The following is a 16,412-nucleotide window of genomic DNA, read 5'->3' as shown; positions in this document are numbered from 1 at the left end:
TAAACGGATGAGTTTCTAAACGAATTTTGATTTTTGTATGTTTGAGTATATGCTTTCGAATGAATTTTTTTTTGAAATTTTGGAAAAAACTGTTTGAAGTACGCTATTTTTTTTATAGAGCAGTGCATACCCTATATTTCATTTTTTCTCATTTGGGATAATTATGATTTACACTCGGCATCAAAAAAATCGATCCTTTTAAGAAAACTCAAATATTTACGAAATTTCAAACATCTGAATCTAGTTTGTAGTTTTTGAATACGAATTTTTTTTAACGCGTTCCATCTTTTAGTGACGAGAATTATAAGAGAAAAGTTATCGTCCCACTGCTTACACGGTTTAGAATTCAGATACAGCAGTTACACACTGTCAAAGCAAAAAAATTACAAGATAGCATTTCTTAATTTTCCAACCCTCGACACAAAGAGGTGGAAGGTGATAAAGTTTCGCCTTCGTATTCAAAAAAACAAAAACTTCAAACTACAAGCATTCGAATGAGTTGTAGATGTTACCGATTAGACCATTTTTCTAGACACATTTTTGAAATTTTCCAAATATTTGATTTTTTTTTAAAATGGAGATATCTTTGGTTTTGAGTGTATTATTTCTGTACATTTTTTAATGCGATAAATAGCTGATTACTTATTCAATAGAAGAGTAGTTTTTCGTTGCACGAAAAATTGAGCATTAAAAGAAAAATAATCCTCCAATCGTAAAAAAAATAAAGAGCTCGAGCGGATTGCCTATTACCCATTTAAGTTAGCAATTTGTTTAATTCTGCTTTCGTGGGCGATCGGCAATTTTCCGCACTTATTGTTCAATGAAGTATGAGTGTTAAGTAGGTCTATTTTTTTACTAAAAAATATCTCTGAGTCGTGAAAGTAATAGTAGAAATTTTTGTCTTCTTGTCTAAAAGAATATAGAAATATAACTAAAAAAACTACTGATTTGATGGCATAATCATTTCTCACCGTTAGTTAATCCTGAATAAGCATGATTCACAAAATATGTTATTTTTCAATTAGTTTATCCAAAAACACGATTAATAAAATAAATAAATATACGCACCTTTTATTAAATCGGGCACTTTATCTAATGCCAAATGTATTCGAACTGGTATCTCTGGATTTGGTATATCAGCCCGTCGACTTTTGATACGGTTCAAATGACTTAATACATGCCTTTTACTATGTAATAAGGCCATGTCACTACCACGATCTAACGCATGTTGAGTAAAACCCACACAATGATCTGTTAACATTGATAGTTGATCTAATGCCTCACGTTTCTCATTTAATGTTTTCTGCTTTGAGTCACATACTTCATTTAGCCGCATTACTAATTGTTTTCCACGTACATTTATTGTGTTCGTTAATCTGAAATCAAAATAATTTATTATTAGTTTTTAAACATTTATAACATTTTAATCAGAGCTGGTTATATTTTATCTTTAATTAATGCAATTGTTAATTAAATATATTTTATAGAGTTCCTTAATGATTCAGTATAGTGATAATACAAAAAAAAAACAAAGTTACAGAAAAAGTGAGACACCAAAATTTCATTTTTGGCAGCTTTATTTTAAGTAAAACGATGAACATGCAAATTTTACATTGGAGGATGACTGTTGGTTTTACTGTCATGAAGTAGGCTCATTTTCTTCAGAAACGATTTCAAAAATCAGCTCTGTTAATTTTTTTTAAGTTCCCTACCAGTGGCGAATTATTTGAAAAAAAAAACTGTTTTAATTACTTCTTGATTTCTTCTTGGTGTTATAAGTTTGACCGTTATGTGTATCTGTCTGTAATTATTATTAATATATTCGCTGATCATTAAAAGGTATTGACAATTTTGATAAACCAAGTATGTAATTCTATAAAATTTGGGTCATACTTTTCAAATTTGTGATCAAAATTAACCTAACTCTAATAAGTTTCAAGAATTTGGAGCCCTGGTCCCGGAATTAAGCATATAAGTGATAGCTAACGAAAAACTGACATCGCAGCAGAAAAGAATGACCCAAAATTAGTGGGATTCAAAAAAAATTCCAATAAGATCGGAACAAATTTGCCTGTGTTACCAAAAAAATCGAATTTTTTAACTTTATGACGTCATCAAAATCCAAAAAATTAAATTTTGCTCTAACACATCCAAATTTTATCCAATTTTGATAAACCAAGTATGTAATCCTACTAAATTTGGGTCATACTTTTCAAATTTTTGATCAAAATTAACTAAGTTCTTATAGGTTTCAGGAATGTGAAGTCCGAGTGCTGGAATTATGCACATAAGTGATAGCTAGCGAAAAATTGACATCACAGCTGAAAAGAATAACCCAAAATTAGTGGGTTTCAAAAAAAAATCCAATAAGATTGAATCAAATTTGCTTGTATTATAAAAAAAAAAGATTTATTAACTTCATGACGTCATCAGAATCTAACAAATTTAATTTTCCTCTATCACATCACCTCATTTTTTACGTCCTGAGCACGCTATAAAAATTTCAGGTTATTTGTTTTCGTTTTTTAGTTATCGTGTTTACAGACAGACAGACAAACAGACAGAAATCGGAAATGGACTAATTAGGTGATTTTATAACACCTAGACTAAAATTTTGTTGGTAACATCAATATTTTTGAGCGTTACAAACTTGGGACTAAACTTAGTATACCTTGATATATTTCATATATACATGGTATAAAAATAGATATTTTTCGTAGGTATGTAAGATAATCGAAGATGCATCTTTAAGCATAAATATATTCCCAAAAGATATATATATATATATATATATATATATTTATATATATGTACAATTTTTATCGCCAATCCTTTTTGCATAGTAACAGCATTACAGTGTTCTATTAAAACTTGATATCAATGTGTATGGTTTTATACAAACTTTTCGTATATGAAAAACGCCTCAAAAGCTACAAACTCCCGAAGGTATAAAATTTCAAACCTAACTCACTCAATGTAATAAAGGAAATAACACAAATATTCAGTGTAGTAAAACCTAAAACGCCTGCATACCATACCACATCATACAAGGATAACGAATTGCACATACAGAGTAAATCGTTTATAGTGAGTGACTTCCAAGGAACCGTAAATGTTTTTTGCTATATACTGTCATCTAAATTAAGATGACCAATTCAAAAATTTCAGTTAACAAAAATTGATTTCTCGCAATTTGTTCGTTGAAGTGAAGTCAATTTATAATACAGATAATAGATAATTTGTGCTTACATAAAATTACAAGAGTTATTATTATTTGTATACCATGTATATATGAAATATATCTATATATACTAAGTTTAATCTCAAGTTTGTAACGCTTAAAAATATTGATGCTACGAACAAAATTTTGGTATAGGTGTTCATGAAATCACCTAATTAGTCCATTTTCGGTAGTCTGTCCGTCCGTGCGTGTGTCACGATAACTCAGAAACGAAAAGAGATATCAAGCTTTATAGCGTGCTCAGGGCGTAAAAACATAGGCCAAGGTTTTAGGTCCGTATGATCAATCTTGTAAACCGTTATAGATAGAACAAAAGTTTAAATGTAAAAAAATAAACATCTTTTGTTCGAAACATTTTTTCGCAAACATCACTGTTTACTTGTGAGGGACCAAATTAGCTTAGAAACATTATATAGTATGAATAAACAGGTACCTAAATTAAAATTAAATTTAAACATTACATATATTATGTATGTGTTTGTTTGTTTAACTTTCTTTACTTACATGGCGTAAAAAACAAACGAATGCGTAATCAACATTGTCTATAGATGGTATTTCAATAATTAACTCTGTCAATTAACTGTTTTCATTTGTCTTAAAATAGGTTCAGTATCATATACTGTGTATTTTTGACCAAAAATGGTAATAGTCGTTATTGTAAAAATTGAAATAAGAGTAATTTTTTTTCTTAGATCAATTTTTTCAGTAAAATAAGATGAAAAACGTTCTATTAAAATAAACAAATTCAACACCCAAAATACTTTTTGAAATTAAATAAAATACGATAACTTCTTTTTGTATAAATGTTTGGCATCCAACAAAAGCCAATACTTTCCAAAAGTTTCCACTTTCTTCTCATTTCATTTAAAAATGTTGCTTTAACAATCATTCTATAATTACTTGTAAAAATGGTTCGTTACCAAATGGTAAAAAGGGAATCCTAATACGAATCAGAGAATTTTAATTTCTAAGAATTTCTATATATAATGCTTCTGTTCTAAACTTCTATTACTGCTATATGGTAACGGATTCCTGAAGTGTGGGTGGCCCACAAATATTTTATATACGAAGGATTATTTTCCTACAAGGATTAAAATTGAAAGGTGCTATTTATTATCGAAATTAATTTTTTTACACGTCAAATCATAAAAGGTTAAATATTAGGGATTTATTTCTTTTATTTTGAATCAATAAAAAAAATTAACGGAGGCTCATGAGACTTCAAAGACATGCGCTGTAGAACCCGATGTCACTATAAAAAATGTTCACTGTACAGTTTGTTAAAGTAAAGTTGAAGTCCTTCCTCCAACATTTGATTCAACAAATTGTTTGAAAAGTTTAAGCTTTCAAAATGAAAATCAATAATGAACATGGTACGTAAAATAGAGATAGAGAAAAGTATTAATCCTTATGCTGGTTTTATATCCTTTCATCTTCTTATAATTACGTTTCCTGCCTATCAACGTTCATGTTGTTATCTCAACGGATAACAGATAAAGACAATAAAAAATTATTCATATCACAAATATTAACATTTTTCATTATCTTCAACTTTTAGGAAATGACAATACTAACTATGGCCCGTGGGTTTATCAAAGTCAACAATACACATACACACACACACACAAACACACGTATTTTATTTATTAGGCTCATGACCTTGCCTTTGCATAATCTTTATTCATCGTCCACGTCGATAAAATTTTTGATATGCTTGCATGAACGGATTTAACCACCAAAATCTAATGTTTTTTATGTCTCTAAAATTAAAAAGTGGGTAATTTACGTAAAAGTTGTTGAAAACAAAACAGAAAAAAAACATAGTCGAGGAAATAAGGCATTTGATCCAAGAATCGACTCTACGCCAGTACATTTTTACGGGACATAAAGTTGGACAGTAATACCCTACTTTCGGACACCACATTCTCTGTATTTAACATTTAAAAAAACTTTTAGATTTATAGAAGAAAAATTGGTCAAAAAAATAAAGCAATTGGTCAAAGAAATACAGCAATAACGTAAAATAGGTGTTAATTTAGAAAGGTGAAAGCAACAGAGGACAAGGTACTGTCCGATTTGAAAAATTATTTCACGTGTAGAAAGCTTTATTATCATCGAGTCACATGGGCTGTTTTCAAAAAAATTAGGGTTCTACACCAAAATAATAAAATCGACGATATTGTGAACAAAAGTAGGATAAGTGACGGCATATGAAGTGAAGGTTATATGTAACACAATAATCTTTAAGCGAAGCGGGTAGCTCACAACTAGTTATTTGATATACCTCCTACCGTTTATTTACATTAATAACATACGGGAACAATCACAGTCGGGTGCAAATTCTTATAATGTGTTACTAGTTTATTGTACTCCTTGTATTTTTTGGCAACTACCACAACAGCTACATTCGTTCGCTTACGATGGGCATGATTACTAATATCATATGTAGGTATAAAACCAGTCACTCCATGGAGCCTTAGGAAATATTTATTCATGGCAGCTTTCAAGACAAAAATATCTTTTAATTTCTATTCTCGTTGCTGTCTGCCTCTCTGTGGCATCATAGCGCCTAAACGGGTGAACGATTTTAATTTTTTTGGTTTTGTTTGAAAGGTAATTTAATGGAGAGTGTTCTTGAAAAAATTAAAAATTGGCGATGATCATCCAAATACGCTCAGTTTGGAAAAGGTTTTAAGGAAAAAGGCAATTTAATGGAGTGTGTTCTTAGATATGTCTCAAATACGAATTTTGAAAATTTCACTTGTTTAAAAAATTTTTCCGTACTCTCTCAGTTGAATTTAATTGAATTTTATAATCCATAATTTTTTCTCGTAAATTAATTACAACAAAAATCGCTGACCCATTGTATACATTAAAACTGTTGTCAACATACTGTAATATCTTATGAAATAATTTGAACTGTCACGTCAGCTTAAAATATAATATCAAAAGATAATTTTTGAAATTTAAATCCTATTATAGATAAATCCCTTTTTGTAATAAGACCGTTTTATTTTTCATCGTGCCATATAAATAAATTTTTTTAATAAACCTTGAACCTTATAATCTATTTAAGACCAGTCCTCATGCCAGTATGTACAAATGTACTCAATTTATATTCAACTAAGTAACTAAAGCTGACTCAATTTATGTTGGATCTTACAAACAGAGTGAATAAATAAAATTACATAAACATAAATTGAGTTAGCTCTACTTTTGGTGCGTAGTCATGGTAGGGACAATAAAATCGATGAGAGCGCTTCCAGTGAAAAATTTTGGCGATAAAGGAGGCTGTTATGACTAATTTGCAGTTCTTTACATGGTAAAGTTATAGAAAATATCAAATTAAAATTATTGAAAAACACTAATTAATCACACTTAATGCATTAAAAATTATGAAAATAAGAAATCAAATTGCACAAATGTAAATTATCATAATTATTAATTTAAATTTGTGAGACAATAATATTACATTTTCAATGTAAGTCATAAATGCAATCCATACAATTATATATGCATCCATACAATTCTATATTTAAAGTTGTGTATCGTTACCATGGAAACGCCTCCAATAAAACTCACGCACGGTGCGAATATCAAATATGTTTGACTGTAGAATAATCATTAAATGCAACAAAGATATGATGCGACTTACAATAAATATTTTTGTTTTAATTTTCTGTTAGACATTTATTTTGTAACTCTTAGAAAATATTTATAGAATGGCGGGAAAAGCCCGCCAACATTCAAATTACTTTCAATTCAAGACAAAAAGGATTGAAGTATATATTAATTCAAGGAGATTATATAGCGGCTCTTTTAACGACAATACCACTCATGAAGTCTCCATTGATGCAGTTGAGGAAGAAGAAGTTTTTTTTGCCAAAGAGGTACAAAAAACTTTAACCGTCTTTAAATTAGCGATATACTGATGATGACCAAATGGTAGTCGAAATACGTATTTATCTAGTACACAAATTGATCTTGTGACAAAAATCGAGATTCGAAAAATCCTTACTCAGTCTTTCTCATTAATTATGTATGATTTATTGGTGCAAATTATTGTTAATTCGTTTGTACTTGATTGTACTATCAATTATTTTATAATTACTGCAGTATAGCTCGATTAAAGCTAGTAATCACTCATGTTTACCTCACTAATATCGATTTCATGTGAATTTTCTTTCGTTTTATGTGAATTTCATGTGACTTTGATCTGACTGTACTTGAACGTACTTCCATGAATTTATACAAGTAATAACTGCAGCCATTTTCCAACTATTTATTATTAACTACTTTTTAAATCATTTAACTTTCTGATAACGTGTTTTTTGGGGAAAATTTTAACAATCCCCCTCAAAATTAGGTGTTTTGTGTTTCTGAACGTCTGTTTTCGTCAGAAGCTAACATGATAAGCTTGAAAATGAGGGGTGAATCAGAGGATTTGATAAAGGAATAAGAAGATAAGGTATGAACAGAAAAAAATATGCTGGAGAAATAATATTTAAGGATTAATTAGGTTAGTACATTAGAATTTGAGAGCGCTTCATTTGAAAGATAACATTCGTATTCGAGAATGTACAAAAATTCAACATTCGTTAAATATAATGTATCTATGTGTTTTTCAAACTATAGTTCCATTTTTTTATCGCTAAATAGAGTTTTTCTTAGTAATAAACCCAATATCGACAAATTTTTCTCTTAATTTTCCTAAATTCGAACAGAATCCACCCCACAACTATGCCAAGTGGGGAATCATCAAATACCTATTAAATAGACAAACCGATTACCATACGTTTAGTCTCTAGAGCGCCTCAAAGGACTAAACATACATACATAGGTTGAAAAAGAAAGTCGACGAACAATGGAAAGAGGGATATCGTTTAATAGATATTTGAAAATCCTAACTTAAAAGGGTAAAATAAAAAAATAATTTAAAAAATCAAAGCCCGACTGCGTTAAATATAAACTGAAAAGAAAAAAACAAGTCTAGCAGTTTACATAGCGACTTTAACAGCCGGAACCCATTAAAATCTAAACCGACTCAAATGTTCTCAATAACGGGCCCCGGCTATTAAAATCGCTATATAAACCGCTGAACTTGTTTTTTTCTTTATAGTTTATATTTAACGCAATTGAGTTTTTTGATTTTTTTAATTGTTTTTATTTATTACTATATTTGAAATGTTTGGGATGAAAGAATTATATGAAATACATCTTATTCAATAAAATATTTCCAATGATTGCTTCTAAAATAAAACCTACACTTTTTAATGCAAATATAATATAAATGTAATGTATATGTTTGTTCGGCTCGGCTCCAAGTGAAGGGCACTCAAAACAATGTTGTTTACATTTTTGTAGAAGTATCAACTATTCAAACGATTGTTGTTGTCTGACTTCAGACTGCAATATATTATAATACAATGTAATAATCCACATTTGCCTTTTCTTACTTTGTTGCTGATAGAGTTGAATTGAAAGCCAAAATATAATGTGTAATAACATTCTAAAACACTATTTAGTATATATTTCATTCTCTTTTGACTTGGCTACTTGAATAACGAAGGGAAAGATGTGTTACATATTATGTATGAGTATAGTTACTTTTACTTGATAGTTCTATTGAGGTCATTTACTCACCAAGAAGGATTTCTATTTTAAAATTTCAACTAAAATTTCTCTTGTTACCAATTTCAATTTGTATATGTAACACATTTTATTTTTTGAAAGTATGATGACATAGGGGTAAGTTGTGTACCTTTGGACAATATCCATAACTTGAAACCGATAACTGTTTTTGATAAGTAAGTACTAATTGACTTTCAACATAATGTAAATAAAAACTCTGGAAGAAAATTGGCGTTAAAAATAAATTGTCTAAAATATGAATGTCAATTTCTGTGTTTCGTGTTACTACTTACTATAAATGGTTTGAGGAAGTGAAGTTTGTAGTTTAAATTGGTGAAAAGGGTCATTTATAAGTATGATTTTGACTATTTTTGGCCCATCCCTCCTTCCACGTAACCATACATAAGATTTATCGACGCCCCCTCACTCTTCTTAAGTATGATTCAATCTCGTTTTGCCGAATAATAAAACCTTGTTAGGAAAGGATCAGTTGCACTCCAAAATAGTGACACAGAGACTATAGTTCGTGATGCACATACAATTTTTCTAATTTTAAATTTCAACTCATAAAAAATCTTACGTAGGTAAGAGTAAAGAGCTCCCGCCCCACCATAAGTGCATGTATAGATTCTTAAAATACCCCCCCCCCCAATGCTAACATAATCAATGCATGGCCCCTAAGGACATACTCTCAAAACCATAGAAATAATAACATAGAACCCAAATAGAACCGTAATGTGGCCATCGAACGATTGATCGTTATAGAGAGAGACCTAAAAAAAGTATGCGTATAGCTGTCTTTGTCTGTTTTATATTACGCCTATGAAATACACAGCATGTACGTGATTATACAATAATTCAAAATATTAATATACCGCTTTGATAGGCTGCGAGACAAAGAGGAAAGACGAACCTTTTTTCGGTCTCTTTTTTAACGGTCAATAATTCACTTATTGCGTATCCTATGCTTTTAAGCCTCTATGTTATACATAACCTCTTTTATCAAAATGCGTTTAAAACATCATTCTATCTATTGGAAAGTTTTTTTTGTTTTGTTTTGGGGATATACTGTTCCAATTTTCCACAAACCATCAATTTCTGGCGTTATAAAACAGAGACACTCCATGTTTTAATTTAAGAGTCCATGTTTTAATAGAATCCTTTGTTTTTGAATTTTTCATTGGAGTAGCACATCAAATTCATTTCATACTCGTGTCGTAGTGTCGCGTTTTTTAAGAGGGTATTTTTCGAAAATGTTTTTATAAAAAACTCCATACAAATTTCAAATCAGTTAAAATCACTTTAAGCATTGGTTTTAAGATAATCAAACCTAGGCTAAGCTCATTAGCTGAAAATATCAAGCAAATTATTCATAGATACAAATTCTTAGACGCAATGAAAGCTATTTCAAAAGATATTTGAATAGATTATTTAAAATTTCCATTAAAATATACAATTTTGCACGTTTTCTTTTGATTTAAATAATTGATGATCTTTAGAATAGTGAAGTAATTAAAAACATTCGGTCTCCACTTTCTTGTAGTCTATCTGTGTTTGTCAGTCATCTAACATTTTCCTTTTCAGCCAAAGCAAAGTAAAATAGAGAAACTCAACCAACACTCGTTATGCTTGCTGATGATGCCAAGTTCTTATTTGATGTAAGTAAAAACTACATAAGCATGAGAAGGTAGGTTATTGACACCAATATGCCACCGTCGTTGTTACCGCCGCACCGTGCACCGTGGCCGTCAGCTATACCTAATACTACATACTAATACTATTCTACAGGATGTCCCGTTAGTACTGCACGATTTTGTTTCATCAAGTAGAAAATAAGATTCTAAGACGAAAAGTCCTCTTCGATTTTTTGATCCGATGCACGGATAGTTAGCTATTAATTAAAATAGACAGCTAATCAGAAGCATTGTAACTAAAAATTATAACCACAAGACTCTGACTAAGACTAATTAATGATTTTTGATAGATTAAAAATAAATTATCTATTAAATAATTATTATTAATATAAATAAATTATTAAAAATTTATTAAGTATTCAGTTTGAGCAGAGTCGAGAGCTTTTAATTTATTGCTATCAAAATGAATTATTCAATACTTTTAATAGCTAACTGTATGTGCATCGGATCAACAAATGGAAGAGGACTTTTCGGCTTAGAATTGTATTTTCTACCTGATGCAAGAAAATCGTGCGATATTTACGGGCACTCTGTATATACGTACTGTGTAGCTATACTCTATAGGTATAAATACCAGCCACCATGGTTGGCATGACATGCACACGTTCCGTTCGTTATATATTTGTGTGTGCTATGCTAAACTAACTAAGCTAACTATGTACTTGCTAGTTGCTATATTACTCCGGTAAATCAAGCAAATTATCCGAAAATAAAAACCAAGATGAATCGACTCACTTAACAACTTGTGCAGTCTCTTGTAACTGTAAGCTTGCCATGTGAAATATCGACCTTCTGTCAACGGAAATGAAAAATGTATGAAGAGGGTAAAAACTACCCATTCAAAAATATTTCTTATACTTGATAGAACTTCGTCAAGATAATCAAAAGCTTTTAGGAAAAGAAATAGTGCATAAATAGTGGTGTTATAAGTTTGACCGCTATGTGTATGCCTGTCTGTCTGTCTGTGGCATCGTAGCTCTTAAATGTATAAACCGATTTTAATTTTTGGAAAGGTAATTTAATAAAGAGTGTTCTTAGCTATGTTTGAAGAAAATTGGATCAGTTTGGGGAGAAGCTACAAGAAAAAAACCGCATTTGTAGGAGGGTTTTTAAATTTTGAAAATATCATCTATTCAGTCCGGTATATTCCAGGGCATTCTACGCCGAACTCTCTACCTAATTTACCCAGCGAACGTATATCGGTTGGCGGAACAAGCATTACATTCGCAGATAATACTACTATTCTATACATGGATTCTTCTATCCATTTTATCGAAAGGGGATATTCATAAAATACATAATTCTATCTCGTAAACAAGGGGGTAGGAATATTATTTATTCCCTTGTAGATAATCAAACATTTGCAACTAATTAAGATCAAAATTGAAATGCAATTGGCAACTGTCACACTTCATCATACAAAGCAATTGGGTCTAGAAATTGTGATTTGATATTTGTAGGGCAGTTGCCGAAAATGTGACACAGTGTGCCGACAGAAAAGCGATTTGTTCACAAGAGAATTTTGGGTGACTTATTTTGCGGATAGTTATCACAAAAGAATGCGCATTTGATTTCAAAATTCATAATTCCCGCTCTTTATATTTACATTTTTGACAAAGTCAAATATTCCTCAGAAGAAAAATACGTAAAATCGGATAGCATTATACTTAAAATTTAGCTATCTTCTACCATTTTAAAATTGCGCTGCTAGAAAAATGGACTATGTTAGGATGCTTCAAAGTCTCCGAAATTTTTGGTCAAGTTCCCATTTATTCTCAATAAACGTACTTTTGGCAACTTTTTATTCTAAAAGGCGAATCCAACAATATCATTTTCAAATTTTTGGGAAATTCTATCGAAAACTGTTAGAAAAACGAAGGGTTGAAATAGAAAATGTACAAATAAGTTTTTTTCTGGTATTATGATTTTTTACATTTTGTTTTTAATATAATTATTAATATGCTTAAAGGCTTTTTAGATCATTTTCAAGTTTCATCTTGACTTCGTTTTTCAATTTTTACCATATTTTTAACCCCGAAACTAAAAAAAGGGGTGTTATAAGTTTGACAGCTATGTGTGTGTGTCTGTCTGTGACATCTTAGCGCCTGAACGGATGAACCGATTTTAATTTTTTCAGTCTCATTTGAAAGGTAATTTAACGGAGAGTGTCCTTAGCTAGTGAGAGATTAGGGTTCCGTACCTGAAAACTTAAAAATTGGCGATGATCTTCCAAATCGATTCAGTTTGGAAAAGACATGACATATAATTTTACCATATAAATAATTATTATGGAAATGAATGGTTAAATAAACCTGGCTCAATTCATTTCGAAAAATAAATGATAAAATAATTAGGTAATTCAAAAGAACAAAGTCAACTCAAATATTTCAATTACAATTAAAACATTTCTTTAGTATCTAAGTATCTTTTTCATTTCAAAAATTTCCTTGACCATCACTTTGATATTGATTTAAGAAGGAGTGTTATAAGTTTAAAGTGTTTATCTGTGCGTCTGTGTTTCTCAGTGGCATCATAGCTTCTAAATGGTCGAACCGACTTGATAGAGAACATTTTATAGCTAAGTTTCCAAAACTCGGTTTACAAGGAATAAATCGCGTTTGTCGGGGGTTTTTTTTAATTTTGGAAATTTCACTTATAAAAGTAAATAAATACCAAAATTTTATTCTCACTAATGGAATAATTTTTTTTACTGTTTAAATAACCTTCAGTGGTTGAACAGAGAACAAATTTATTCTTTAAATGACATGCCTCTTACGGGTATGCAAAAAGTGTCAAGCGAATTAATCTACAGGGTTTTTATTTACGGATTTAAAATTTTTCATTACTCGACTTACTCCACTATAATACTATAATACTCAACACGATACTTTAAACCACGTTTCTATATATATACATACACGAGATTACATCGAAATTATCTTTGTAGTATGGCACGCATTTACATGACTGTTCGGTGTACCATACACAATTTTATGTGTATATCAACTAAAAACCCAAACCTTAAACATTATCCAACCCCTATTGGTCATTAAATACATTTCCGTATTGGTTTGACATTGGATTTACTACATTCTATGGGTAAATAAGATTTTTGTTTTAATATCCGTTTCTATATAAAAGGATGTTGGATCGTGAGATTCCTGTTGTATATCACTCACTTTTCGCGGATATTATTCAATTAAGAGACGGAAAGACGATTTTTGCTATTAGAATTTTGTTTTGAAAATTATGTACTCACAAGAAGGAAAAAACAAACGTCTAATTTTATATCCTGTATATATGAAGTATATATCAAGGTATACTTAGTTTAGATTCAAGTTTGTAACGCTTAAAAATATTGATACAATGAACAAATTTTTAGTATAGATGTTCTTAAAATCACTTAATAAGTGCGTCTGCTGTCAACACGATAACTCAAAAACGAAAAGAGATATCAAGCTGAAATTTTTATAGCGTTCTTAGGACAAAAAAAGTAAGATTGTGTTCGTAAATGATAATCATAGGTCAATTGGGTCTTGTAAATCGTTAGGGATAGAAACAAAAGTTTATATATAAGAAAAAAAGTTTATATAGAACAAAAGTTTATAAAATATCTCTTATAAAAAAATAAACAACTTTTGTTTGAAACATTTTTTTTTTTGTAAACGTCACTGTTTAGCAGTGAGGGCGGCCCAAATTAGATCAAAACTTTGTATCTATTTTCTCCAAAACTATAAAAGATAGAGAGTTGAAAATTTGCAAGTAGTTTCCACTAGTGGTTTAAGTGGTTTCTTACAAATTAACCAAACTAATTGGTTGTTTTTACTTGCTTTATTTAATTTTTGTTATTATAAAGGTCATGAATTTCGTCCTTGATTATCATCGCATGATTATAAAAAAAGCAATTTATTTTCGTAACAGATGCGGGTTAGAGAAGAGTTTAAATTAGAAAGTTATTTCTTTCAAGCTAACAACACGGATTTTTATTTGGATATTCGGCTTTTTTTCAATTGTAACTCTAAGAAAATGAAAAAATGAATACTTTTTGCTTCAAAAAAATCTTTATTTTCAGTGATTTTCATTGAGATCGTTTTTGTTGCAGAAAATACATTTTACTTATTCTGATAGAAAGTGTAGTTTAGCCGAAAATCTTAAAAATTATTCATCCCTTAAAACAACAATTTCCCTACCCCCACTTCTATTCTTGGGCTTTCACTAAGTTCTCTCTATTTTTTTTTCAATTACTTAAATTAATACTAAATTTTCAGACCAACCAGATACTGCTAAAAATTTCTCTTCTAAGAAGAAAATGAAGAAAACACGCCTTGGTAGACAGTTAATCGTTGATTTACCTATCAGATTATTATTTAGCTATGAGATTATATATACGAAATGTTGAAATACAAAGTAGAATGATAATTGTTACTACACCTGATCTGATGCTATCCTGACTTGTTATCGTCAGTTTCGATCTTACCCTCAAAGACTTCCCACATAATTATATACAATGACTATTGTTTTAATTTGCACTTTCATTGAGCTTATTGTTAAATGTGCAAATCAGCAAACAATTGAAATAAAGGTTCATCGGAGGTCATCAATTATAAAATTTGAAAATGTTTTAAATAAAACAGCCAGAATTAATTTGAAAAATTTTGTTTTTTTTTTCGGAAGAAACATTTTAGGATAATCGATTAATAAAATGCAAATAAAAATTAAATATTTTAAGCTACGCTGTTTTTTTCTTTACAAAGAAAGGGTTTTTCATTTAAAATCGAATTTTAAACGTTAATAATGGGGAGAATAAATTTTATCACTTCAGATGAAGATCACTGCACGGACAGAAAAATGAAGTTGTCTTTTGAAATATGCAAAATATGAAACTCGTAATTAAAGAAAGAGGAAGATATATAATAGTGACGTCATGAAATGGTATTGATAAATATTACATATAAAACTGTTTTGCAAGAAAGAGACGGGCAACAATCTTTGAATGCTTATAACTTCTTCGTCTTTAACCCCCCAACCAAAAAAAGGGGTGTTATAAGTATGTCCGCTATGTGTGTGTGCCTGTCTACCTGTGGCATCTTAGCACCTAAACAGATGAACCGAATTTGATTTTTTTTTGTTTCGTTTGAAAGGTAGTTTAATGGAGAGTGTTCTTAGCTATGTTTCAAGTGCTAATTTAGGCGTTTGTACAGAAAATCGGTTGGTTCGTGGTATTTGGACAAATAAAATGTGGGGAAGGGGAGAAGAATTGGTCGAATGGCAAACGAATAAAATTGCAATTGCCTGAAAATTCATAACCTTTTATATAATTCACACTCCGGAAAAAAAGGTATCAGGCAAACACTTTGAGGTCCCACTAGTAGTACCACCACTTATTAATTGTTATCCTTTCCCACACTTACATGCTTGCGTTGAAACCGTCCTGACTCTTCTACTGACATTCGATGGTTTGGTAAATTGAACTCACACTTACAAACTCGTATTAGTTTCAATTTATTTAGGAATTATTTGGCCATACAATATGATTTGAATTGTACTGTAATAATAATGATTGCAGAATCATTTTGTAATTTTTTAAATCTATACAATACATGCTTTATGGATATATCGCGTGTCTTAAATTAGCAGAACAAAAACAAATTACATGCCTCGATGCTAATGAGCAGTTTCGTGAACTTTGGATAATCCAATATAACAGGAAATAGCTATTAGAAATTTTTCTTATTCCACTTTCTAGAATCAAAATTGGCTGAAATATGCTACTTTATATGATAAGTACTTTTTTATGTGCGAAATCCCAAATGTTAACAGTTTTTTAAACAAGTTGATGTGAGTGA

General features: G+C 30.1%; 1 protein-coding gene across 2 annotated transcripts in view; it reads right to left on the bottom strand.

Moving 5' to 3' along the window:
- LOC123297513 (E3 ubiquitin-protein ligase TRIM33) overlaps positions 1–16,412 on the bottom strand; it is a 56,641-nt gene that overhangs the window by 10,367 nt on the left and 29,862 nt on the right. For both annotated transcript variants that reach the window (XM_044879205.1, XM_044879206.1), the window contains exon 2: positions 1,069–1,376. In XM_044879205.1, the coding sequence (XP_044735140.1) occupies positions 1,069–1,376 (308 nt within the window). The remainder of the gene's footprint in view (positions 1–1,068; positions 1,377–16,412) is intronic.

Source organism: Chrysoperla carnea, chromosome 4 (genome assembly GCF_905475395.1).
Source record: "Chrysoperla carnea chromosome 4, inChrCarn1.1, whole genome shotgun sequence".
Classification (NCBI taxonomy): domain Eukaryota; kingdom Metazoa; phylum Arthropoda; class Insecta; order Neuroptera; family Chrysopidae; genus Chrysoperla; species Chrysoperla carnea.
This window is presented reverse-complemented; position numbering and strand designations above follow the sequence as displayed.